This window comes from Phascolarctos cinereus, unplaced genomic scaffold, assembly GCF_003287225.1.
Source record: "Phascolarctos cinereus isolate Bilbo 61053 unplaced genomic scaffold, phaCin_HiC Scaffold_3;HRSCAF=262, whole genome shotgun sequence".
NCBI lineage: Eukaryota > Metazoa > Chordata > Mammalia > Diprotodontia > Phascolarctidae > Phascolarctos > Phascolarctos cinereus.
In genome coordinates this window covers 100,231,634-100,259,558 of record NW_027555736.1, presented here as the reverse complement: position 1 = coordinate 100,259,558, position 27,925 = coordinate 100,231,634, and the positions used below count along the sequence as shown (strand labels likewise).

At 34.5% G+C, this 27,925-nt stretch overlaps 1 protein-coding gene across 2 annotated transcripts; it reads left to right on the top strand.

Moving 5' to 3' along the window:
- Positions 1 to 249: 249 nt before the first annotated feature.
- PDCD4 (programmed cell death 4) lies at positions 250 to 27,712 on the top strand. Of its 2 annotated transcripts, XM_020988009.2 has the most exons (13): positions 250 to 395; positions 4,524 to 4,701; positions 5,690 to 5,791; positions 10,898 to 11,200; positions 13,071 to 13,165; positions 15,591 to 15,704; positions 16,889 to 17,110; positions 20,017 to 20,114; positions 20,890 to 21,004; positions 23,906 to 24,013; positions 24,252 to 24,362; positions 25,058 to 25,197; positions 27,016 to 27,712. In XM_020988009.2, exons 3-13 carry the CDS (start codon positions 5,749 to 5,751, stop codon positions 27,074 to 27,076), a joined length of 1,410 nt encoding a protein of 469 aa, XP_020843668.1. In that variant the 5' UTR covers positions 250 to 395; positions 4,524 to 4,701; positions 5,690 to 5,748; the 3' UTR covers positions 27,077 to 27,712. The 2 variants fall into 2 exon arrangements, with proteins under 2 accessions (XP_020843668.1, XP_020843669.1); XM_020988010.2 differs by lacking the exon at positions 4,524 to 4,701.
- The last annotated feature ends 213 nt before the right edge of the window (positions 27,713 to 27,925 follow it).

Here is a 27,925-nt window from a genome sequence, read left to right as displayed (position 1 = left end):
GAGCTAGTTTTCTTTTTCCCATCCCCCCCCTCCCTTTTTCCTCCCTCTCCTTTTCCTTTCCTCCTTTCCACAGAAGGGAAACACGCATGCGCCTACAGATCTCTCCGACCAGTGGTCTCTCTCCTCTTTCCCTCCCTTCTTCTCCTTCGCTCCTCGCTCCCCGCTCTCTCATTGGAGAACCTGCCCCCGCCCTACGGCCAATCAGCGTAGCCCTCTCACCCCCGTGTTACTGGGTAGAACAAAACAAAAACAAACAGAGCGAGAGAGGCCAGAGAGGCGCTGAGGAGGCGGCAGTGGTGGCAGCAGCCTCGGCGGCGGCGGCGGCGGCGGCGGCGGCGGCGGCAGCAGAACGAGGCGCGGGAGCGGTGCGAACGGCAGCGGTGGCCCGAGGAGGGGTTAGTATCAGTTGGGCGGCCGGCAGGCTCTTTTCTCTCCGGCTGAGGCGGCCGCACGTTAAGAACTGGTAGGCCCGAGCTCCGGACCTGCAGAGCCCTACCCCCACCCTCCCCCGAGACCCCGAGGAAGGCCCCTCGGCCCCCTGCGACTGCCACTGCGACTGCGCCGGCAACTGCGGGGAGGTTGGTTTCCCCGCCTCCCCACCCCCCCACCCCGTGCCACGAAGCGCTCTGGGGAGAGGGCCCCGCCCCCCGAGAGGGAGAGCCCCCCTTCTTCCTTCCCACTAGTAGAGAGATCCTTTTCTCCCCTCTAGCGCCCTTTGGGGGGGACCCCTTTTCTCCGGCCCCCGTTAGAGGGGAGATTTCTCCCCCTTCTCATAACCCCCGGTAGAGGGGGTACTCTCATTGTTCTTTCCAGCCCCCTTTATAGGGGGCTCCAGACTCCTTTTTCCCCTCCAGACTCCTTTGGAGGAAAGACCCTCTCTTTTGTCAGTCTCCATTAGAGGGGAGACCATCCCCTTCTTTCCAGCATCCGTTAGAGAGGGGACCTCGCTGTCTCCTCCACCCCTTTCTCCTTTCTAGCCTGCCTTAGAGGTGAGATCCTCCCTTCTCACAGCCTCGGTCCGAGGGAGGACCTCCTCCCTTCTCTTCAACACCCATTAGAGGGGAACCCCCCCCTTTCTGCTTTCCAGCTCCCGTTCCGGGGGGGGATCTTCTCCCTTGTCTCCTAGCCCCTGTTAAAAGGGGAAGGCCTCTGTCCTTCCTGCTCCCATTAGAAGGGAAAGCCCCCCCTCCTTCCAGGCCTCCCCCGTTGGAGGGGAGGTCCCCTTTCTCCCCCCTTAGCCCCCATTAGAAGGGAGACTCCTCCCTTTCTCTTTTCCTGCTCCCGTTAGAGGGAAGACTCCTCCGTTCCAGCCCCCGTTAGAAGGGGAACTTCCTCTAGCTTCCAGACGCTATTAAAAGGGAGACCCCTGCGCTCCTCTAAAGCCGTCTTTAGAGTGGAGACCCCTTTTCCCCTTCAGGACTTTACTGAAGAGAGATCATCCCTTTTTTTCCATAGCTCCTGGGGGGGGTCCCCTCCCACTATCCTAGCCCCTGTTTCATCTCCGTCAGAGGAGAGACCTTTCTCCTCTGTTATAGCCCCTGTTAGAAAGGAAAGCTTCTCTGTCCCTCAGCTTTCATTAGAGGGGTGAGTTCCCCCCGCTTCCCATTTCCAACCTTTCTTAGAGGGGAGAGCCCGCCTCCTCTAATGGCTTCCTTCCAGGCCCACTTATAGGAGAGATTCCTTCCCCTCCCCTGACCACCCCCGCATTAGAGGGGAAAGAATTTCTTTTCCTCACAGCCCTTCTTCTCTTACAAAGAGGAGGCCCAAAGGATCAGTCATCTTGCTGAAGAAGTCTACCTGACACCCCCCTCCCCCATGGAGACTTAAAAGAAGACCATCTGTAGAGGGCCTTGTATTTGTAGACTCTCGTATCCTATCTACAACAAGAGTAGAAAGAGGCACACTCTCTCCAGACACTAGCATCCAGGAAAAAGAGATACATATTCACTTACTGAAACCCTCTGGGCTTTTCCTTTTTAGACGGCTAGTCTGCTGCTGGGTCCTATCGTTTTCTCATAAATTAGGAATTGATTTGTGGGAAAGAGAGATTTCACTTTATTCCTCGGAAAGGTGTGTGCCTGATGTCCAGTGAGCATAGTCTGTAGGAAGTAGGCCTTGGTTTTGCTGGGGAAAGAGATTTATCTGAGATAAGGGCCAGGAACTGGAGAGGATCAAAGCAACACCATATCTGTTATAAGGAGGTAAATGCTTGGCCTCTCCTTCCTTGATGTCTTTTTTAAAAAGCAAGATGAAATGAATCTCGTCTTTTAGTGCAAATAAAGGCAATTGGGAACCATCTCTATCACAATAAATATTTCTGTGAAATACCAGTTCTGTTAGTAAATTAAAACTCAAAAGTAATAAGCAGACATAATCTCATTAATCTTCATTGTCTGTGTGGGAGCTTGGTAGATTACGCCAATAAGCTCTTGAGCACATGTTTAAAAATGGAGCTAACTTTTAAAATGGTTACCTATTTTGTACTAAATTATTTTTTGTTTCCTAAAGTTTCAGCATAATTTTTTTTGAGGGAAGGCAGAGGGGGGAGGAGAAGATTGGAAATGACTTAATGATTTTTAAGTTTTACCTTAGAAATCTGAACATTGCAGATTATTAATAATTATTATTAATAATCCTGGATTATTTGCATTTGTACTGTTAACCCTGTGCTAGTATGGGTTCATTCAATTTCCAAATAAAACTGCAAGGAAATTTGGAATGATTTGGTCAAGTTTTTTTCAAATATTCATAAATCAAAGAGGTAAAAATTAGTGCTAAAAATACTATCTGGTATTTCTCACAGAGACTGTTTCAGCATTACTAAGATGTTTATGTAAAATTTTAACTAACCAAATAAAGTTGGACTTTTTTTGGGGGGGGGAATAAGAATCTTTGCTAAATGCTTTGATAGCAATTAGAAAATATTAACATCATATTTCAATTCATATATGTCCTAAATACTGATATTTTTGTGTTGTTTAGGAAAAAGTGAAAATATAATATTCTCTTGTTTTTGTTTTATTTGGAAATATATTGTCAGTGAAACTATATATTTCTGTAGAACATTGTAGAAAAGAAAACAGTCTTTCATATAAACAGTAGAATAGTATTTAGGTGACTTGTAAACATACCTTTAAAAAGAAAAACCTCAGTTTTGTGGTTTGATGTTGAGGATGTGGGGTTTAGATTCTTAGGCCAAATTATTTTAAGTTTTTAGAAACAGAAACAACTTAGCTTTTAAATGTATATTTAAAGAAAAAATTTAAAAACATATACAACACTGATCAGAGAGATTAAACATAAGGACCCTAGACTCCTTTTTCCTCTATGCTTCTATGAAAAGGTAGTAAATGTTGCTGTCAGTTGTGATTGAATTTTTATGTGTAATCTTTGTTCAAACAGGTAGGAATTCTTTATATGTTATGAAACTAAACTTGACCAGTTGTAATAGATAAATATGTTAGTTAATATTCATAATGATAACCAATTTAATTCCTTCTTTATAATATTTTGGTACTTTAAAATAGTAAATATGCTCTTTTTAGTGACCAGAATACATTATGCTTTTCAAAATTTCATATATTTAGAAGAATCTTAATATACGGTTTATGTGTATATTAATCATTTTGTCAGTTAACGACAAAGGCAGATGTTTATTTGGGAAATAAAATTTAGAGTTGAATATGTGCATACATTTGTTTCATTTTATAGTAGTCACATTCAGATACTTATAGTATGTATAATGTGATTTTACACATTATCTTATTTGAATCTTACTTAGTAGTACAAAGTATTCTGAATCTTTTACAGATAAGGAAACTGAGGCTCCAAGAAGAGAAATGACTTACTCAGCTGCTAAGTAGGGAAGCTGCTCATTTCAGGGCCTCTGACACTTGAGTGTAGTGTTCTTTATTTGTGTGTACCTGGAGCAAGAATCTGCAGACAAGATTCAGATGAATTATTTATATGTAAAACAAATGGGGCAAATGGTTTCCAAATATATGTATAGCTTATTTGACTCAATGGCACATAATAGAACAGTCATCTACATGAGACAACAAAATGTCGTTTGTTGAATTTTATATCTTTGCAGGATATTTACTTATGTAAAATACATTTGTAAAGTTACATTTTCTTTCTTTTTTAATGTGGTGTTGGCGATCATGTTGTTAAAAAGTGGCCATATATAATGGAATCCTTTAATCTTTACAAAATTAAAGAGTAACATCTATTTTATTCATCTTTTGAAGCCACAGAGCTGCTTCTATACTAATTGACAGTTATAAGCATGTTTATAAGAGGAAGCCAGTTTACTTAGTTAATATTTTCTTTAGGTGAAAGAGAACATATCTACCATTTTGAAATTAAAACATACTCAGTGGTTTCAAGGCAAATTTGGTTTCTGATTCCTGTGTGATACAAAATTCTTTATCCTAAGGTAACAGATTATATTGTAACCAATATAAGTATTTGTCCATAATATTAGGAAGTGTCATTAATGTGTGCATTTTGTTTTTTAAAAGGAGAGCACACTGCTAGTGGAATGATTGTAATGGAACATTCTACCAGGAACAAAGAAAGTAACCTCACAAACTAAACAGCCAATCTGGATTCCCCACCATTGTGAGAACTGCATAGTGAACACTCTTAATAAAATACTAGTGCTTCAGAACACTGGGGAATTCTGAATGATTGGATGAGGTAACTATTTGAATGGTATTAGAAGGAGAATAATATTTACTGGAGTTATTCATTATTTTAAATTTTTATGCAAAACTACTATTAAAGATATGCTTAAGTAATTAAAGCATATTATGTGTAAAGCCAAAGGGATAGAGTAGTCTGTAATCTAGGTCTTAGTCATATGAGAAATTTAAATCCATTAGTAAAAAATCTCTGGAGAAGAAGATTTTGTGACCTCACTTGTTTATACTATACCTCCAGTTATTATATCTCGATTATTTTGATGACAACAATCTTTGGGCATTATTTTTCTCTCCATACATTACAATTAATTGATATAATTGGTGAAGAAAAATGATAATTGATTTAAATGAAACTTCTAAGCATTGAGAATTTTAAAACTCTTTAGAAGCCTGTCTAAAAACCTTTTGAAAAATTGATTCAGGTATCATCAGACTTTTACATATCCTTGCTAAAATGTATAAAATAAACCTGATTTTCAGCTTTGCTGGTAATGGTAGTAGATTAGAACAGTTATGGAGAGATAAGAAAAATTAGATTCAGTGTAACTTTCATTGATGATATCAAAGTATTATACTAAAATTATGATATTTTATACCAGAATGTTAGTTGTGTTTTGGAGTAACTCCCATAATCTACTGTTGGGGAAAACTTACAACATTCATCTTTTTCTGTGAATGTGAAACTTTGAGATTTGGTGTGGTGGAGAAAATAAACAGTGTGTGCAACTGCTGTCATTTTATTCTATATTAAAGCAATTATCCAACTCATGCTGAAATGTGGGCACTTTTAAGGTTAGTTAACTGGAATTGCCAGGATGATAGCAATCCTAACAAGTGTTTAATTTCAGTCTCTGAAAGCAAAGTAAAACTTTAACAAGGTTTAATTGCATATTGTGATCTCTTTTATAAATGTTCAGCAAACTGAAGTAATTTCAGTTATTACTAGGGGATTACATCAAAATTTTTCATTTTCTTTTTAATAGATTATAAAAAAAATACTACCATCAATTTGTCTAATCAGTGCAAGTGTAATTGAGCAACGATGGAAGTAGAAAATGAGCAAGTACTAAATGTTCATCCTACAGGTAAGTAATAACATTTGGTTTTTCAGCTGTGTTTTAGGAGAGTCCGTTGAACCAAAATGTCCTTCGTGAAAGAATAATGGTAACATGATCTGGATTTAAAAAAAAACCTGAGTATACTACATGAAAATAGGATATATGCCTGCCCCTTATTTATTTGGGTGACCAATTCTTTGAAGAAAATGACCTTTCTGAAACTTCCCCCCTTTTTTTCTGGACTGAGCTCTCTTTAAATTAACCATTAACCATTTTGTGAATTTCTGTTTTTTTTAAATTAGGAAATTCATAGTAAGGAAAAAAAGAATATGGTTCCCTACTCTTGCTTCTATTCTTTATCAACCCCATGTACTCTTATTTTTTAATGATAAGCTCTTCATATATTGAACAATGCATGAAGGAGGGTAGGATTTTTTAAAAAAATCATATTCTGCAATAGGTTCTAGTTAATTTATAAAAATTTACGCATAGTTTTCCATAAATTATTGTTAAAATATCTCTCAAAATTATTCATGATTTTTTAGTAGCTTTCAAAAATACTGTCATTATGAACCCTACAAAAATGAATAAATATTTGTGACAGATATTTGCATATCAACTAACTTGTCTGTCAGAGTATTCAGAGTTGCTCTTTGTCGATTTAAAATGTTTTTGTGGTTTTTACTGGAGATGTTTTACAAAGTTGTAATGGCATTTTTCTGTCGAACATAATATCTATAGCTTTTTAGCTTACTGTTTTTCTGAATGACTCATAATTTCATTAATATTTAGGTCTCTATGAAGAGTTTGAAATCTATTTTCTGGAACTTATAAAAGTATGCTTAAAATATTTTATATTTAATCCTATAGCTTCTTTTCTTTGGTCATATTGTTGAACATCTACATTAAGCTACTTTTATTTAGCAGTGTGTACAACTCTGCTATGGGTAGACACTTTGGAGGTCACTTTTTTTTTGGAGGTCACTACAACTACACTTTTGTATTATTGAAATTCATTTAAAAATTATTTTAAACATTCTTTTTTTTTAAATTTTGAGTTCCAAAATCTTTCCCTGCTTTCCACCTTTTTCCCCAGCCATTGAGAAGGCAAGCAATATGATATCAGTTATACATTTGAAATCATACAAAACATATTTCCATATTAGCCATATTTTAAAAAAGCAGTAAAAATAAAGGAAATGAGAAAATTATACTTCAGTTTGAATTTGGAGTTCATCAGTTCTCTGTGGAGGTGGATAGCATTTTTTCATCATGAGCCCTTTGGAGTTGTCTTGATCAGAGTAGCCAAGTTGTTTGTAGTTGATCATCATTACAACATTGCTATTACAGTGCACAATTATCTTCCAGTTCTTCTTGTTTTACTTTGCATCAGTTCTTATAGGTCTTGCCATTTTACAAGTAATTTCAGTGAAAGTGAGCTAGGGGAATATTTTAGTTGAAAAAATCCTACAGTAATTAACTAATGTCAGAGAGAAATTCTACTTTTAACTATTATTTATCTTTTAATAAATTGAATAGATAAAATGGAAAATTGAGAAAATATCAGGTTTGAAGGAGTTACATTATACATAAATTTGTGCTCCTACTCTTGGATATATATACATATGTTGAAGAGTCTAGTTTTCACATAGTTTGTGGCTTTTGTCATGCCTCATGAAGGGGCCTTTAATATAGCAACTAAATCACCGTGTACAAGGTTCAGTTAAGAACCTTATGCTAAATTGTGACCTATGTGACTAGTCTTATTAGCAAAATTTTGGAGTAGTGCTATCGTAACAGTATTCATGTTGGCCAGTGTTTATAAATATGATTAACTAAGACTTTTGGTCTGCTATAGTGTTGATATGATACCAGTTTTGCCTGTTTTCATTTAGGTACTTGAGAATCCTGAGAGATTATCAGTTTGAATGTAGAAAAAAGCTATTTGGAAGTCTCATCATTCTTTTAATGAAGCTGTTTGTGGCCTAACTTTTGGTTTTCTTGAGACCAGATCAATTGTTGTATTCATATTGTATTCATAAAATTGTAATGTACACAAGTGAAGTTAAACCTTAAAGCAACTGATATAGGTTAAAAAAACAAAGCAGTATGCATAGTTGACATTAAAAATATATGTATGGAAGCAGTGTGGTATAGGCATATAAATGGAGATGCAAAAAGTTGAAGGACAAGAATATGTAAATAGAAAAATAGATATGGTATATGAAAATTGCCATTTTTCTTTGTAACCCTGAGAACAGGTCAAACATCATCCTCAGGATTAATTTTGAGTAGTTTAGCTTAATTGAAAAATAAGCACCATGTGTTTTATATGTATTATTCAGTCTCTCTGGAGCCACCCACTCTTAGGATTCTTTCTTCTCTTCACTTCTATGACACTGTATTTTCTTGGTTCTCTTACTCCTTTGAATATCCCTGTGTCTTCTTTCTAGTGTATTGTAACCGTGGTAGTCTACAATTTTGTCTCCTGCCTTTCTCTCTTTTTTCGCTCCTTCAACTTTCATCTTTATGTTGATAATTTCAAAATTTGCATCTCCAACTCTGATCTGTCATCTGCACTATAGCCTTCTATTTTCAATTGCCTACCTTCTTTTCCTACTTTAATGCCCCAGTGTAACCCCAAACTCATCGTGCCCAGCACTAAACTGATTTCTTTTCCTAGTTATCTCATTTCTGTCATTAGTAGCACAATTTCTCTTTCATGACACCTCCAACTTCTCTAGACTATGCTAAGCTCTTCTGTCTCTGAAATCTTATTGCATTCATGGTTTGTACCATATGATTTAATTTCTGTTTTATGTATACTAGTTTTTCTCCAAGTATAATGAAAGGTCCTACAGAGTCATACGCCAAATCTCAGATAACTCTTTTGTGTCTCATATATCACTGATGAGCACACAGTAGATACTTCTAGATTATCAGTTTGACAAATATAGAGATTAGGGTAAATGTACATTTATGTAAAGATAGGCTAGAAAGTTCCAGGTATTTGGCTTAACTTGTTAGTGTGTACTTCAGTTAACTCAGCTTTATAATTCTGCTATTTTAGACCTTTCCTTTTTTTTTTTGTTACATGTTATACAAGTATAGCAATCCTAGATGGTATGGTTTTTTTTAATGGTTTTAAAATAGGGGCAGCTAGGTGGTGCAGTGGATAGAGCACCAGCCCTGAAGTCAGGAGGACCTGACTTCAAATCTGGCCTCAGATCAAACACTTGACACTTAGTAGCTGTGTGACCCTGGGCAAGTCACTTAACCCCAATTGCCTAAAAAGAAAATGGTTTTAAAATAAATATTTCATTATCCAGATAAATATAAGCTATATACAGAAACCTGCCCATAAAATAGCAGAATCATTAGTTATGACTTGAGCTAACTACCACAGTCAGCTAGTTTAGCTCACGAGAGCTTTGCTCTCAAAGCTTAAATGCATACTCATTGTAGTTAACAAACACTTTATTGAGAGTACTCTTTGCCCAGTTAGTGGATTAATTGAAAGAATATTGGATTTGAAATCAGAAAACTTGAGTACAAGACATAGCTTTGTAGAGTTTGTTGCAGAACCAGATTAAAATGTAATTGGTAAATGTTTAACAAAATTAAGAAAAATACAAAACAACATAGATAATGTTAATTTGTGGTTTTCTAAGTCAGTATGCCACTTGGCAGAGGTCTCTTTCTATTTGAGTTTAATACCACTGCTTTAAGCTCTGTGATTGTGAACAAGTCACCTTCCCTAAATCTAAATTTTTTAATCTGCAAAGTAGGGACGATAGCTAGCTACTTTGGGGATTATTGTAAAGAAAATAAACTAGGTATATAGAATGTGTGCTTTTATTTTTATAGGGCTCTGTCTTGGGGTTGCAAAGTGGCATAAGGAAATTGGACATAGATGTAAAAGATAAACAGCAGTATCAGTTTGCATAGCAGAAGTACCAGATTAGTGGTATATACTCTACCAATAAATTGAAGTACTGTTTTGGTGTTAACTGTGGTTCAGAAAAGGAAATCATTGTGTGTCAGAGTGGTCAAGAAAAGCTTCATGAAAGAGTTGAGACTTGAACTGGACCTTGATTAGGGAGAAGTAGGACTTGGATAAATAGAATGTAGTAAATCAGATATTGTAGCAAGGGGCTGCTGAGTAGGGTCAAGATGGGAGTGCATTGGTATATTTCAGGAGTTAACAAGTAAATCATTTTGACTGGAATGGAGTTTTTACATACAGTTGTTGAAGATAGGATTTGTAAAGTAGATTGTGATTCTAGAGGATCTTAAAAAAATGTAGACTACCAAGCTAAGTTTGTTAGACTTTAGGTAATTATCACTAGAAGGACTAGGAGCATCAATTGATTTAAAATACACACACACACACACACACACACACACAAATTTTGTGTAATAACATAATTTTATGTAGCAATATGATAAAATAATATTTGAAATAAAAATGTTCATCCTATTATCCTTTGCTTTACCCTACGGATTAAAAAAATGCACTTTGGTCCTTTGAGGGGTCATTTAGAACTGTTTCATGAGTTGATTAGATTATTTTGTTTGACTCTAGTCAGAGTACCTGGCATATAAGTAAGTCATCTTTCAAATGGCTTGACATTTCATTGAATTTTCAGCAACTCTGAATGATTTACTAAAATTGTCCAGGGGTCCAAGCAGTATTTGTATCCACTGAGGTCTCATTTACAGTAGGTGTTGAGAATTTGTTTTTATTTTCAGACATTCAGATGTATTTCTTCATTGATCCATTTTTTTGGAGGCCAGGATGCATGCATATAGTTTGTACGCTTCCTGATTTTTCTCATAGGATCCCTACCCACATGCTTAATCTCAATCTCCCAAATTTCAGTGATTTTTATAATTGGTTTTAGTTTGTAGCCAGTTCTTCTAGAAATTGTACTTAAAATTGACATGAATAAGACTGATAGATTTCTTTTACTAAAGTTTATTTGGTGGAATTAGTGATTTAATTTATGTTGCATGCTATTATGGAGAAAAACATTGTTGTCAGTTATTTATAGGCTCAAAACTATCATGATATTAGTAACGGGTGTTTAAAATAAACACTAAGAATTTCTTTTTCTTATCTTTCTCTTTGAGAATCTGATAATTTAAGTGACTCTCTGTTTTCTGGTGATGAAGAAAATGCTGGGACTGAAGAAATAAAAAATGAAATAAATGGAAATTGGATTCCTGCATCCTCCATTAATGAAGCTAGAATTAATGCAAAAGCAAAGAGGCGATTGAGAAAGAATTCTTCCCGGGATTCGGGGAGAGGCGATTCTGTTAGTGATAATGGAGGAGAGGCCCTAAGAAGTGGAGTTACTGTACCAACCAGTCCAAAGGGGAAGTTGCTGGACAGGCGGTCCCGGTCTGGGAAAGGAAGGGGACTACCAAAGAAAGGTTTGTATGATGTATTAAATTCAAAGGAGAATTCAAAATAAAAACATTGTTTTTTTTTCCCTAGTATTTCTGACTTTTACTCCTGGGAATGGAAGAGATGCAAGAAATGGAAAGGAGGAAGTGTTTTTTGTTTTTTATTACATAAACATACAATAAGCAGAATGTTGCCTACTGTTTTTACTTGTTTTAAGTTTACTGAGTCATCTAGGACATTTATGTTTGTGAAATGTGCAAAGTTAAAAAGTTGAATTTCTATCTACCTCTATACTAGATATTGTTGTATTAGATACTATATATACTAGATACTCTTCTAAGATTTATACTACTGGTGTGCATGATTCTCAGTGTTGGACATCTCATGCACACGGGCTCTTCCACATCACTACTGTTTGCCCATTATGACTTAGCTATGTATGTGCCCTCTCAAGAATATTGGTTAGAAGCTGGATTGATGTATTCCTACTTTCACTGACCAGATAACTAATATTCTGACCTTGTTCACTTGAGTCTGTAACGTATCAAAGTAATTCTTATTTATCCCTATTAATTTGACTCACGTATTAAAGTAATTTCAATGCAAATTGAGTTTTTACCAGTTTGCAGATAGTGTGGACTGCAATCTTCATCTTTTTCTTGAAAATTTTTTTTAAATGACCCAATAAATTGCAATTCGTGTTGGAATGATTGAATCATACTAGAATTTAATTATCCAGTACCAATTTGAATGAGGAGCAGGCACTTTTCTTGGTATAGACTGTTTACCAAGATTAAAAGTAGACACTTCACAAATATTAAATATCAGTAACATCATATTCTACTTTGCAGATTACTTTTAAATAAAGTATTTAAATAAATAATTACTTTCCAAATTTCTTTTTGCATCATAATAATAAATAATTATTTTCCAGAGGTAATTGAGGACTATTTCTTTGTAATTAATACTTTGAGCCTAGAAAAAACAAAGCCCAATAAATTTAAATAGAAGAGCAACTTTAAGACTTTATTTTACTGATGGATTTATGCACAGCAATAACTTTGAAATGAAAACAAACAACTTTGAACATATTAACTCAAATAAAAACTTTTTTGATGTCAGTGTATTGCTAAAGTGTGAAGTTCATCCATTTGTCTTTAGAGACCTAAGCTTCATAAGGACTATATATAATCTAATCTTCATTTCTCCCCCAGTATCATTTTTAATTCTTTGCATGGTATATTGCACACAGTAGGCATGTTTGTTGAGTTGAATGAAATTAATAATAAGTCATACTTTGAGCACAGTGACCGCTGAATTTATCCATATTTAGATGTGTCTCACATTCATTTTAAATTTACCATGCCATACCTTAGTGCTGGCTCAAAGTAATTGCATAAAAAGATACAGAGTATATAAATCTCAGAACCAGTAGAGGGAAAGAGACATTACACAAAAAAGTCAAATAGAATTTCTGTTTTCTGTAATTAAGAAATACATGGCAATTTCAAACTTTCATTTAACCTTATTTGAAGATGGGTCAGATTTGAATTGGAATCAAATTGAATTAGAAAATTCTATTTCATTTTTTTTTTGAATGTTGAAGACTGAACTTAAGTTAACCCCTGGTTCATGATATATTTTGCTACAGTTTGGTCCTAATATGTATGTGTGTGTGTGTGTGTGTGTGTGTGTGTGTGTGTTTGTGAAAGAGAGAGAGAAAGATCTTTCCAAATAACATGATTTTGCCGAATATATGTGAAATGGTATTGATACTGGTTAGTTGTGTTTATTCAGTTACAGTATTTGTGAGTAGTATTAAGATGGTATGTGAATCATTCATATGTAATGAGAGCTGTATTCTCCTCGTTCTCAACTTTTAATTCATTACATCAGGTGGTGCAGGAGGCAAAGGTGTATGGGGTACACCTGGTCAGGTGTATGATGTGGAAGAAGTAGATGTTAAAGATCCCAACTATGATGATGACCAGGTAATTAATGTTTTTAGAAATTGTAATTTTAACAAAAAATTCACACAGAAATTTTAGATATATAGTAGCTTTCAAATTTTAGTCATTTGTATGTAATAATTTTTTAAAATGTTAACTTAATCAAACTAATGTGTGTTACAGTTCTGCTTGTTTGGAATATTTTCACTTTATTTAAATGTCTCTTAATTAGAAAAACAAATAGGGCTAAATTTTCAATAGTTGTTATTGTATAATTTGGTTTCTTTTGTTCATAGTCTTTGGTGATGATATTGATACTGAGGAGACTGAATTAATTTTGAAGACTGTAGTAGATAGACACTTGCATGCTAGCATGTAAAGTCTTTGAGGGCAGAGAGTGTCTCACTTCTATATCTGTATGCTGATTACCTGACCTATAATTGATTGTCAGAACTTTGTTTATTTTTAGATTGTGGGACTTTTGTACTTTAGTTTCTTTGAAAAAGAATGATCATGTAGATCCTGACAATCTGAAAACACTGTTATTTTAATTGCAACTTAATTCTCACATGTTTAAGTACTCTTAAACATGGATTGACTAAGGCCTATGAGAAATCACTTAAATTTTCTAATTCCTAACATTACAGACTTTTGTTTTAAGATCTAATATATACTTACTTTTTTGGGTAATTGTTAAATATGAGGTCTTTACTTAATACATTAAAAAACACAAAGGCTATTTTGTGGTATCTAATTCAGTAAAACTACTTTTAGACAGTATTTTATATCAAATTCAGAGAATTTATTGTATTGGATTCATTGTGCATATTATATGTGGAAAAAAGGAGAATTTTCTTAAAGATTCTTTCTTCAAGAAAAAGATAATTTTAAAATATGCTATTATAATTTAGTTTACATATAGCAAACAAGTTGTGCTTCTATGCTAACTCAAGTTGTCTAAAAAGCTCAGAGGGGGGATGCCTTTAGTATTCTTAGATTCAAAGAATATTAACGTTTGAAGGGACCTTTCTGATTATTGAATCCAACTTCCTCACTTCCAAATGAGGTCCAGAGATGTCACTTAATAAAGGTTACATAGTTAACTAGTTCTTTTAAAAACATTTTAATTAGCATCTATTTAAGCATGATTCAGTAGAGAGAAAGCAAGCCAGACAACTACTATTCTCTTAAAGCTTACAATTTAATACATCTCTGAATTCATGGGGTATAGTTTTGGTAACATGATTCTACTACCTTTGTAGCATTCGTAGAATTATAGAATTTTAGAGTTGAGATGGACCTAAGAGATCATGTATAGATGAGAAACTGAATCCCAAAAGGGGCTAAGAGATTTGCCTAAAACCACAGAGCTAATCAATAAATGGTTGGGATGGGTGAGTGAGACTAGAACCGTCTCCTAACTCCAGCCTAACAGTCTTTATATTAGCCTGGAATGGATGTCATATTCTTGGAAAGCAGTTGATCCTTTTAAACTAAAAAAATTAAAGTTAAAACAAGTAGATGGTGTATGCTAGGTAGTTTTTTATGATTTTGCTATCTGTACTAAAATTGACTAGGACTGCAAATAATTTTAAGACAGTACAAAAATACATACTTTAAAGATTGTGGGAGCAAGTACTTCTGTCTTGTTCCTTAAAAATTTACTACGATCTTCTCAGTAAATATAGTCTCTGAAAAATATGTGGTTCAAACTGAAACTAGTCTAAAAAGAGGAAATAAGTATTTTCTTAATCTACAATTTAACTCAGAAACTATTCTTTTTTTTTTGAGTTAGTTTAGTTTCCTTTCTGAATCTTGAATTTGAACCACACCTACTTCAAAGGCCTCTTAGTGCCATCAGCACAATTGTAGATGCTTCTGGTACAAAGAGTTATAAGGTATTAACATTTAGTCATGCTGCAAACTCTGATCCTTCCCTACTTACTGTTTTTAGTAAGAATTTATAGTGAAAACAGTAGCTGTGCTGCCTTAATTTTTTTGTAATGATGTCTGAGGATTGCTTAATATGGCTAATGTTAACTCTAGATGTGACTTTTAGATAAAAAGACATACAAACAATCTACTTTGCAGTAGTCCTTTAAAATAGGGTTATAGAATCCTAGATCCAGGGATAGAAGGTGTTTTAGAGGTCCTCTAGTCCAGTGCCTCTCTTTTTGTAAATGAAGAAACTGAGGCACAGAGAAGTGAAGTGCCTTGTCTCGCAGGTGGGAAGTGGCAGAACTTAGATTTGAATCTAAGTCCTCTGATTCCAGTGCCATCTTTTTCCCATTACAACAGGCAGCCCTAGTAGTTAATGGTGTATTAAAATGTGTATTTTATCCCAAATTGGAATAATTATTAACTAGTTGTATTACTCTGTCAAGTAGTCAGTATAAATTTGATGATACAAAAGTGTCTCAATTTTGTTTGTGTTCAAGGGGTGTGCAACTCTTTCTCTTTTTTCCAGGAAAACTGTGTGTATGAAACAGTAGTTCTACCTTTGGATGAAAGAGCATTTGAGAAGACTTTAACACCAATTATACAAGAGTATTTTGAACATGGAGATACTAATGAAGTTGCTGTATGTTTAAAACTTTACATACATAGTTTATTTATGAAATAATGTGAAAAGGTCATCATCCTAACATTACTTTATATTTAAAAAGTGTGTTGCCGTTTACAGAGTTATTCACATGTATTTTCTTGTTTCGTCCTTGGGACACTAAACAGTGTATTTTTTTTTCCTCAGCTATCCATGAAACTACATGATAAGTTAAGAGCAGCATCCATAGAGTGAAATATTCACATTTGTATAATCACGTGCATTTTGAAAATTAGACTTTGAATTCAGACTTATCATTTAAATTGCCCTTGCCCCAATTGGTTTGAGTTAGTGAGGGCTAACATACTAAAGACACCTTGGAATTAAATAAAACTCTTTGCTGTTACATGACCAGATAATTTTTTGATTACTGTCTTTACCCATTATTTGCAGCTGATTGTTATGTCATTTTGTCCTGAAAAGAAGGTTCTGAAATAGTAATTTAAGCCTGTTGTCTTGGACTTTCTTTGAATTTGTATTGCTTGGCTTTTATGATATGAGGAAGAGTATTTCAGATGTGAAATAATTTTTGAAACTCAGTAGTCTGTGATTTTAATATATCCACCAGTATTACCATTATAAAATTAAGAAAAAATTAATATCTTTTTAACCAACCCTCTTTAAAAAATGAATTGTCTTGGAAGATAGATATCTGTTTTTTAATGCAATATATAGGTAAAGTTTGTTTTTCCCCTTTATTCCCGAGACCTTTCTTTTAACTTTATGATGATCTAATTATTTTTCAATTGAAAGGAAAACTTTGGAGGAAAGGCAAGTACAGATAAAGGTGCCTAAAATAATGTAGTAACATAAACTTGGTTACTGCTGGTTGAAAGGAGATGTAACTATCTAAAGTGAAAGCTAATGCTGTCATGAGTTTAGAAGACAGAGTGTCCCTTAAGTTGAAACACTATTGTGCAGTTTTTGTAAATGTGCTTCACATGCTTCAGGAGGGATACGAATCTTTACTAAGTTTGCATTAAAAGCTCAAAAAAAACTTGGTCAGTGGCTTTGGATATAGGGAAAATATGCTCACCAGTAAAATTAGAGTCATTGAGTCAGAATTTTTCTTCTTTACTTAAGAATTGCTGTGTAATAAGTTAGATTTAAAAATATGAAACATTTTATGTTTTATAGAATGCATAATACTTTTTCTGTTTTAGGAAATGCTAAGGGATTTAAATCTTGGTGAGATGAAAAGTGGAGTACCAGTGTTGGCAGTGTCTTTGGCCTTGGAGGGAAAGGCCAGTCATAGAGAAATGACATCTAAGCTCCTTTCTGACCTTTGTGGGACAGTAGTCAGCACAAATGACGTAGAAAAGTCATTTGATAAATTGCTTAAAGAACTACCTGAATTAGCATTAGATACTCCTAGAGCACCACAGGTTTGTATGTTTCTTGTGTCATAGAACCATACTATTATACCCTGTTCATGGCATCTTACTAAACTGCTACATGGTATAACTAAAATTTGAGAGACAGAGAGAGAGAGAGAGAGAGAGAGAGAGAGAGAGAGAGAGAGAGAGAGAGAGTGAGTGTGTGTGCATGTGTGTGTGTGTTTGTGTGTGTGTACACATGCATGCGTGCATGTGCTAAAAACTAAACTCATGTGACTAATTGTTCACTGGAGAAGCATAATGCATTTAAAGTAATGAAACTGACCCTATGGCTTGTGGAATGAGTTATATTACTTTATTGTTATATCTTGCTAAAGCTATATTTTATGGAGGATAACAATTAGGAAATAAATGAATTAAGTTTATGTTTAGATTTAAATGGTTAATTTAATCAATTTTACAATAAAAAAGTTCACTTTAAAATTCAGGCATGAAAGATAATAATTAGTAACTAAGTCTAACCCCTTTGAGCCTTATAATTCTACATTTCACTTGTGTTTTTTATATAATTGTTGTCATTGTCCATATGGTATTCCTAGTTCCATTTGACTTTGAGAATCAGATTTAATTTTATTTGCTTAAATAATGTAATTTCAAATTAAAAATATTGTGTGAGAGACTTAGATAAAAAGCAGTGATGGCTAAAGAAAGTTTGCCCCTTTTTTTTTCTTCAGAAGGTTGATTTAAAGAAATTTGTGGCATAGAGTGCACTTTATTTTGCCAGTCTAGACCAGAGCTTCTTAAACATTTTCCACTTGTGACACCATGGGGTCTTGAACCACAGTTTAAGAAGCACTAGACTCTAGACAATGAAATGGCATGAAATAAAATTCTCTTTAATGTATTATTGTAACAGGTATTCTGAGTTCACAATATGAAAGTGGCTGATAAAGATAATAGAAAGTTTGTGTCTGAGTTATGTAACTTGAAATTTTAATTTATTAATAAAGATGAACAAACATAAAGGAAAGAATATTAAGATTACCAATCATTTAAAATATTTTTTGAAATATATATTTAAAAAAATTTTAAACTTAGTAATTGTCAGTAAAAGCAGAAATTCAAGTGAAATTTTAAAAATGGATATAAAACTGAATACCCAGTTATTTAAATTTTTTAGCTATATTTATAAAAAGAATAGTAGTTTACTTGTATCTGTTTTTTCCTTCTATTTTTTCAGATGTTGATACTGTTACTTTTTATAGTCACTCATACTCTTTTGATTCTGCTTTCTTCATTACTTCATATATTTCTTTTTATTCTTTTATTTTAAATTTCTTATATAAGAGATAGTGTGGTATTATGGATAGAGAGCTTGCTTTGCAGTTAGGATGACTTGGGTTCATCCTGTCTCTGACACATTGGCTCTGTGATGCTGGATGAATTACTTAACAAGACTCCCTCTCCCTTTCCTCCACTCCCCCCCCCCCCAGCAACTCTCTAAGACTATAAGTTGTGGAGATGTTGCCAGTCAACTTTGTTAAAAAGGATTGTCTTGCAGGAAGTTCCACACATTAATGAAATCACAGGTCTGGACTGAAATTATGCATTAATGTTCCATTATGTTCAGGTACTTCAGTTCATTCATTCTACAGTTGTTGGACATGTGTTTTTCCCCCCAGTTTTTTGGGATATAATCAACACCACTTAAAAGCTTTGTGCTAGTGGGGGGTGGGTGGGTGTATCTAAGTGGCATAGTGGATAGATTACCAGCCCTGGAGTCATGAGGACCCTAGTTCAAATGTGGCCTCAGACACTGTACTACCTGTGTGACCCTGGGCAAGTCACTTAACCCCATTGCCTATCAAAAACAAAAAACAAAAAGCTTTGTAACCTCATCTGTAAAAGTTGGGGATGGAACTATGATCTTTGACTTCTAGCTCTGTATCTTATAAATGAATGTATGGTCCTTTGATCCAGCAAAAAAGACTGAAGAGTAGCTTGAGAAGTAGGAGGTGAACCAAGAAAGCAGTATCATGAAAACTGAGAGGGGGAGAGGATCTAGAAAGGGAAAGTTTTTAACAGTGACAAATGGTGCAGAGAAGTCAAGAAGATGAAGCTTAAGAAAAGACCATTGCATTTAACAAGACATCATTGGTAACTTTAGAGAGCACTTTCAGTTGAATGATAAGTTTGGAAGCCAAACTGCAAGAGATCAACAAGTCAGAGAACTGTCCAGTGGTGGAAAGGCTGTCTCAAGAGGTAATGGATTCCTCCTCCTCCTTGGAGGTCTGAGAGGAGATTGAGTGGTCGTTTGCCAAGTATATTTTAATGTGTGTGGGCTAGACTAAATAGATGGCTTCTGAGGTCCCTTCCAACTCTCAAATTCTGTGATTTCCTGAGTGAGATGAGAGGAAATAGGGTTGGTTAGCATTTTTAAGAATTTGACTGAAAGGGAAGAGAAATATAGGTTGCTAGCTTGAAGGGATGATATGATCAAGTGAAAAATATTTTTTTTTAGGGTAGACCTCGTCATTTATAGAGAGCAGAGAAAAAGTTAGTAGATTAAAGAGAAAGTTAAGATTCCATAGTAGATGATTGCAGGGGCAAGCTGTCAGAGGAGGTAGAAGAGGATAGAATCATTCCCCTACTCTTAATTTTTTTTTAAAGAATGACTAACCCAGTTTATTCTGAAACATGTACTTGTTTTGCTTTTTAGGCCTTTTCTGCATGCCTGTTTCTTTACTTCATAGAAGAGATTACTGTTGGCTGTCATAACTTGAAAATTTATTTGCTTTCTTAAGGATATAGGATGAGGTCAAAATGTGTTTTAGTCACTCATTGTGTAATTGAGAAATTATATCAGTTTTTTATATTTACTTATTTAGACATTGCTTTTGGTGAACAAATGTGTATTTGACAAATTTTTATCTAGTTCTTTTTTTCCATTATAGTTGGTGGGACAGTTTATTGCTAGAGCTGTTGGAGATGGAATTTTATGCAATACGTACATTGATAGCTACAAAGGAACTGTAGATTGTGTTCAGGCTCGGTAAGCTCATTTGTTTTCATACTCAGAACTTCAAACCACAGTGGAAAGCCAATTTGAATCCTACTCAGTGAAATTTCAATTAATAAAAAATCGTGGACATTGTCAGTTATAACACGCTGTGCTCTGTTATATTTTTACCAAATTGCATGAAAATACTAAGGTGAACGTCTAAAAGTTCTGCTTGAAATTTTTATTTTAATATAGAAATCTGAATTATATGATCGTTATATCTACTTTTTTCATCTAGAGTCCAACATATTTTTTTTTTTGTCCAACTAATAGTAAGTCAGGAGGGATAAATAGGACCTGTCATAATGTTATGTTTGGGCTTTCCTTAGATAAAGCTGAAACTCTAGTTTGGACCAAGACATTTCCTGTATGTCTGAGGTTGGTTCATCTTAGAGTAAAATGGCTTCCAACAATGGGAAAGCTGTGATTTAGATGACTGCCCCATAGTAAAAGCAAATTAAATTTATGCAAAGTGTTCTTTTTTGCTTAATTACTAAAAATTCCACATTTTGTTTGTCCTGAGTTAGAATATAGACTTTATTTTGTAGTAATCTTTTGCTCTTTTTATTGTAAATACAGTTTTTTTCTAGGCATGATGTTACTATAAAATTGAAAAACAGCATGAGAATCAGAAGAGTTGTAGAATACAAGTGTATTTTCTTTATTCACCTCTTTCATAATGTTCCTTTCACTATCATGGGACTGGTTAAAATTGAAAAACTTCATATTATACGAAATGTCTTAATTAACAATTTTTTGTTTAAAGAGCTGCTCTGGACAGAGCTACAGTGCTTCTGAGCATGACAAAAGGCGGAAAGCGTAAAGATAGCGTGTGGGGCTCTGGAGGTGGGCAGCAATCAGTCAATCATCTTGTTAAAGAGGTAAGGGAATGTTGGATATTGTCTGTTTACTTTAATAAGTGTTTGTACTTTAAATTGGTCTTTTTTGAGGGGGGAAATTTTAATTTTGCATATGATTAGACCTCGATTGGTGCTTAAATTTTTTTATAATGCCTTGTATTTAGTTTTGAATCTTTTTGTTTTGTCTTTTAAAAACTGACTTCAATAAGACTGTAATTTTATTAAGTCTTAGCAAAAGTATTCTCTGCCATTGATCCGAGTTATGTAATCTGAGTTATGTAATCCAGTTTAAGTGTGGATTACAAGCAGAGAAATGTGCTTCGAAATAACAGGGCTGTTGTATATTTAAAGCATAATTTTTCACCTTTATAAAATATAAATATCGTGTTTGTGACTTGTATGGCATTGGTTCTTCACAATAGGTTAAATTCTGTTTAGTCCTCTTCCTTTCAGCAGAGTTTTGAGTAACAAAACGGTTGTATTTAATAGCACAAAGGAAGGGACTACTTTTCAGATAGGGCAGTTTGTTGTATAACTTGCTCTAGATGGGAGGCTTTGGAAAGTGGCATGTATCATTGAGGATAACAAGATTATAACTACAGTCAAGTTGTCTTTACAACAAATTGTAAGAGAACTACTTGAAGGCTTTTTTTCTTGGAGGAGGATAGGGTTATTTATATATAATACACGTGTGTATAACATACATATGAATATGTTTTATGTATATATCTTTTAGGTTTGTAAAGTGCTTCATATACATTATTGCTTTTGAGACTGAAAATGGATGTATGATGTAGGGAGGTTGTAAAGGTATTAAAGCATCCATGCCCAGTTTAAAAAATTCTATGGATACCTTTTGTTTTATGTCAGTCATTTCTGTGATTATTTCTCTACTCTATCCCTTCAGTTCTTGGGGAAGTGAGTCTTCCATTTTAACAAAGAAAAACAGTTAAGGAAAACTGCCTAACACGGAGACTTGAATCTGATTGTGTATAGAGTTTGCAGTAGTCTATTTTAGGCTTCACGGGTGACATTCTACTAGATCCAGGAAAAGATTCAGAACTTGCCTCCTAAGTCTTAAGTCTCTTTGCCATTTCTGTCCCTCTTACTTTTTAGCTAAAGTTTCAATTTGATGAATTGTTAGTTGATACCTGCCCATCAGCTGAACAAGTATTATTAAACACCTACTATGTGCCTTGCAGACATATAAATACAGAAACGAAAGTCTCTCCCCTTAAGGAGCTTACTCTCTCATGTACATATATAAGTATAGACAAGGTAATTTTGAGGGGATACTAACAGCTGTGGGCTAAGTGAATCAGGAAGAACTTCATATAAAAGGTGAACGATGAGCTGAAATGCATGAAACAAGGGGCTTTATTTAAGAGGTGGAGGTGAGGTGAGAGAATTTATTCTTCTGCAAAGCTATGGAGACAGGAAATGATATGTGAGGAACAGCAAGAAGGCCATTTTGAATGTACTGTAAAATGCTGGAAAGGGAGTAATGTATAACAGTGTCGAAAAGGTAAGTTGGAACCAGGTTTGCAAGGTCTTTAAAAGCCAGTTTGTATTTTATACTAAAGATGACAGGGAGTCATTGTCTCTCTCCTCTCCTCTCCCCTCCCCCTTTTCTATTGTTTTAATATTTGAGTTAGGGGAGTGGCATGGTCAGACTGGTGATTTAGGAAGATCATTTTGGCAGCTGTTTGGAGGAGGGATTAGAGTGGAGGAAGACTGGGCAGGATGGTCAGCCAAGAGGCTTTTTAATAGTCCAGATGAAAGGAATGAGGGATTGAACCAGGCAGGGGAGGGGAACCTGTGGCCCTCTAGGTCCTTGGGTATGACTTTTTGACCAAGTCCAAGTTTTACAGAACAAATCCTTTTATTAAGGGGATTTGTTCTGTGAAGTTTGGATTCAGTCAGAGAGCTGTACTTGAGGACCTAGAGGGCCACATGTGCTCTCAAGGCTGCAGGTTCCCCATCCCTGAACTACAGTGATGGCTGTGTGAGCTTTTGAGAAGGGGACAGATTGGAGAGATATTGTGGAGGTAGAAACAGGAATTGACAACTGATTGGAGCGAATGAATTGAATGTAGTATTGAGGTTGGAAACCTTGTTAACGGGATGAATGGTAGTGCTCTAAATAGAAATGTGGAAGTTCAGAACAGGGGTGGATTTTGTGAGAAAGACGACAAGTTCTGTTTTGGTTTGAGTTGCCTACAGTACCTTTCTGTTGAAAATGGCCAGTAGGCAGTTGGAGCTGTATTGGATCATCATATATATGAAAAAAAGATATGTGGAAATCTGACATATTTAGTAATGCACTGTGTAAATACTTTGCTTTCTTCCTGACTGTAAGTATACTGTAGTTAGTGTTTATTTTTTGTAGTGAAAGATTTCAGTGCCAACTAAATTTTGTCAGTCTAGTTAGCTTAATGCCCTCTAGTGGTGGTTCAGATTTTCTTTCTGAATACACATATATAAAACCACACTCCTTTATACATCACCCCTACCCCCATAAAAGCAGAAGACCACCAAAACAGCAATTATAACAAAAACTCATTGTTATTTGATAACTAATATATAGTAAAATGCCTTCTTGTAAGTTATTTTAGTTGGTTTATTAAATAACTATGACTCCTTTAAAAAATCACCAAGTCACTGAGTAGGTATAGTTGTCTTCCATTCTCCTCAGCTCACTTATTAGTTGTTTTTAGATTTGAAAGGCTTTTTTATTATAAAAAATTCTATTCAAATTTCAGCCATATAGCACTGTTAGCTGTTCTTACTTGATTTGGAATAAGTACCATAAAATAAGGGACTTAAAGAAATATATTTATTCCTCTCCACTGATTTATGTGAAGTGAATTTTTAGAAAAAGTCAGTATTTATAACTTACCTGTTAATTTTAAAATCTAACAGATTGACATGCTGCTGAAAGAATACTTACTTTCTGGAGATATATCCGAAGCTGAACATTGCCTTAAAGAACTAGAAGTACCTCATTTTCACCATGAACTTGTGTATGAAGTAAGACTGACATGAGATTTCAAGTGTTAATCTTTTTGGACAGTGCTGACATTTTCCCTTTATTTTTATCTTTTATTCTAACAATAATAATCAGAAAGTAGAGTTGTTTTCTAATTCTTGTTTAGTACTGAAGACAACATGTACTTCTCATTTAGATGATGGAAAAAGGATTTTCATAAAAAGTTTTAAAATTTCTTAACAATTCAAATTACTCATTAAACTTTCACACTTATTTTAGGCAGTTGTGATGGTTCTGGAGTCAACTGGAGAAAGCACATTTAAAATGGTATTGGATTTATTAAAATCCCTTTGGAAATCTTCTACCATTACTGTGGACCAAATGAAGAGAGTAAGTATTCTGTTACCTTGAAAGATTTTCCTCACCTCTTTTAAGGGTTCTGGTGTTAGGTATGCTTAGTCTTTATGGTTATGGGGATGTTGAATATGACTACCTACAGGATGATGAAGGCTCAGTTTGTCCTTTGTGTGCAGTTATTTGGATGTGTGACTATGTGAATCTAAAATATTTTATCTCTAAGATAAATGTTAAATTTATCATCATCATTAAATATATCATTATTATTCTTATTAAAATCCTTCTAGTTTTAACTGGACACTTTTCCTTTATGTTGTATGTATTATTGAAATAATTTGACTAGTTTAATGTCTTAGTTTATTTCTCTTACCTTCTATTTTATTATTCAGGTAGTAAAAATTTCAAGTCTATGGATAGCAATAGGGTGAATGGGTAGCATTGCTTATATAACATTATCTGTTATTAATGAAGTGTCTGTCTTCATCAAGACTTTTTTATCTGATCTCAGTTTACAAGTCTTATTTGAAAATGGCATGGATATGATGGAGGTATTTCTAACAAGAAATCTATTTTCTGTATTCTTCAGGGAGCATATTATACCAGTTTAAATCATGAGCATGTGTCCTTAAATACCATTTGATGACATACCGGTTGATTGTATTGCCTAGCATTGTAATTTCAATGGGTTAACATTTTTATAGATAGTGATTAAATCATGTTTGTTTCAGGGTTATGAAAGAATTTATAGTGAAATACCAGACATTAACCTGGATGTCCCACATTCATATTCTGTGCTTGAGAGATTTGTAGAAGAATGTTTTCAAGCTGGAATAATTTCCAAACCACTCAGAGATCTTTGTCCTTCAAGGTATTTTGAATTGCTTCTTTCCTTTATGTAAGATAGAAGTATTAGCTGCAATACATATCCTAGAAGGCTAAGAATGGCTATAATCAGTAAGACTTATACCATACCAACCTTTCAAGAGTACAGTAGTATGCCCTCTGAAGTCATAGAAGGGTTGCCATTATCCTTTGTCTTAAGAGGAATTTATTTTAATGCTATGGAAGCCTATGGAAGATTTTTTTTTTAAATTTATAATGGTTCACACCAGTCCAAGGTTTGGAGAATGGGGCCAGTTATCAGTTCTAACAGGATAGGAGTATGTTATGCTGTTTGATAGTGATTTGCTTCATTAGTGCTTTTGAGAATAAATTTAAGAATCAAGAATCTTGAGTGGCTTTAAAAAACTCACTTGTTGCTTAAAGTGAGCAAATTTCTCCTTTACTATTACTCTTGGGCTAAGATACCCTGTGTTACTAATGATAGGAAACAATGTGTTCATTGCCACAAATAAGTATTTGAAGTAAAGTATGGTTTGGACAGCTCAAATTAGAAGTAAAGTATCTTTTGGGTTTATTTACCATAAGATGTTGCCTTTCATATATCAGATATCACCAAACTTCTAGAAGGAGCATAGGTTGAGAGCAGCCTTTTATTTAATTTTTATCTAAGCTCTTTTAAAGATCTGAGTATTTTCAAAGATAAAAAAAACACTTTTGACACTTAAATCCTGAAGAATACTAGAAATCTTCCGGCCGCTGGTTCAGACCAGTTTTACCTTAATAAATTTTGGATGGGAAGACATCTTACTGGTGATATGGGGGTAGGAAAGACTTAAAGCCATTGGTTGATTTTTACAGAGTCCAGTAAGACTTAAGCAGTGGCATCTTTTTAATATTGATTCTAAGTGCTGGTGTTGTGACATAACTTTTCTTCACACTCATATAAAAGGGAGGGAATTCTTGCCAAATATAGTCACATGTTCTATTGCTAGTAGGAGCCACTGGTACTACAAAAGTTAGTGAGTGTACTGTCACTTTCCTTATGCTTATGTCTTTTGATAGTCCTTATCACCTCTATACTGTTAAGCGATCAGCAATCAGCAGTCTATGTCTGGGCATGTCAAATGAAAAGAAGTGAGCTGTCTCACCCCTTTTAAAATATTGTTGATTCTTAGTTTTGAAGCCTAATCTGAGTATTTTCTGTTGACCTTTTTTGTTCCAGTGGTAATTTGGCAAAAGGCAAATTTTATCCGTATATAAGAACTTTGACTTTCTGGCTTCCCCTCCCTGGTGTTCAGGGTTAACTAGAACCAAAAGCAAAAAGTGATTTCTGCTGTTATTGTTTTGGTCCCATTTCCTCCTGAAATGAGGCTACTTTCAGTTCATGATCTGTGGTGGTATAGAATAAAACTCTGGCTCAGATCAGATAGGAATTAGTGGGAGGCCCAAAGTATATAGTGAGATGTGTATTGTAAGTGAATTTTAGAAAACCAGGTTTGACTGATTTTTTTCTAAAAATTTTCCATGTTTTTAATCGGCACATAAGGCTAGCTATCTCAGGCTTCAAATATTTAGTTCCATAAAAATGCTCATACAACCTTTCCATTTATACAATCTGAAAACAACAAAATTCAACAAGCTTCAATTTCAGCTTAAACTTAAAAAATTGAACAGAAAAGTTTTTTTTAAAGGAAATTGCTAGAAAAATGAATCCGTTCCTCCCCTAATTAAAAAAGTTGTAGTATATGCCAAAAGATGAAGTTCTTTTGCTGTCTTAGGTATAAAGAAATAAAGATTGTAATCAAGATTTATATTTAATTTGTGATTATGTGCTTTTTTTCAGGGGCAGAAAGCGCTTTGTAAGTGAAGGAGATGGAGGTCGTCTTAAGCCAGAGAGCTACTGAATTTAAGAACTCTTGCAGCCTTAGATGTTATAAAAATATGTCTGAATTGTAAGAGTTGCTTAGCAGTTTTTTTTAAGCACTTGTTTTGGGTACAAGGCATTTCTGATATAGTTTTATAAACTTACATTCAAGGTGGATTTTTTTTTAAAGAGTTTTCTTTCTTTTTTTTTTGTGGGTATAAAAGTTGAGGGAACAGAACAATAGCCACTCTGAAGTGGTATATTCAAATAAGCTACCCTTTCGTAAGTGCCATGTTTATGACCTAATCATTCCAAGTTTTGCATTGATGTCTGACTGCCACTCCTTTCTTTCAAGGACAGTGTTTTTGTAGTAAAATCACTGGTTTATACAAAGCTTTATATAGGGGGTGAAGTTAAGCTGCTGAAACCCCATGTTGGCTGCTGCTGTTGAAATACTGTGCTTTGGGAGAACAAAAGGTTATTTCTTTGTTTTAAAGAATTTTAAGAAAATGGGTTAGTCATAAGATTTATTCATCTTTCCAGGGAACATATTGATTGGTCTTAAAGACTAGACAGTTCAGTAAATGGTGGCTGGAACATCTATTTTTCTACAAAACTGGAAAAATGAACCAGGTTCTGGAAGAATGTATTACAAAATAAAATTTGTGAAGCAGTATTTTTGCGTCTTTATTAAGATAAATTTTATTTGGAGAATTCTCAGTAAGTTATCATACTCATTTAATTGTGCATATGAAGTTTTTTTATACTACTACATGAATTTCAAAGTCTCAATCAGCTTTTCAAAATTAATGAACTTAGCAGTTATAAAAGCTCTTTTTCTTGTGACTGAGTAGTAATTTAAAATGTATGGATGGTTAAAAACAAACCA

What these genes read in the sequence shown, in the direction of transcription:
- PDCD4 (XM_020988010.2), top strand. Translation starts at nt 5,749, where the DNA reads ATGGAAGTAGAAAATGAGCAAGTACTAAATGTTCATCCTACAG. An exon ending in CCAACTATGATGATGACCAG is followed by an intron (nt 13,166 to 15,590) that starts GTAATTAATGTT and finishes TCTTTTTTCCAG; the next exon opens with GAAAACTGTGTGTATGAAAC. An exon ending in GTAGATTGTGTTCAGGCTCG is followed by an intron (nt 20,115 to 20,889) that starts GTAAGCTCATTT and finishes TTTTGTTTAAAG; the next exon opens with AGCTGCTCTGGACAGAGCTA.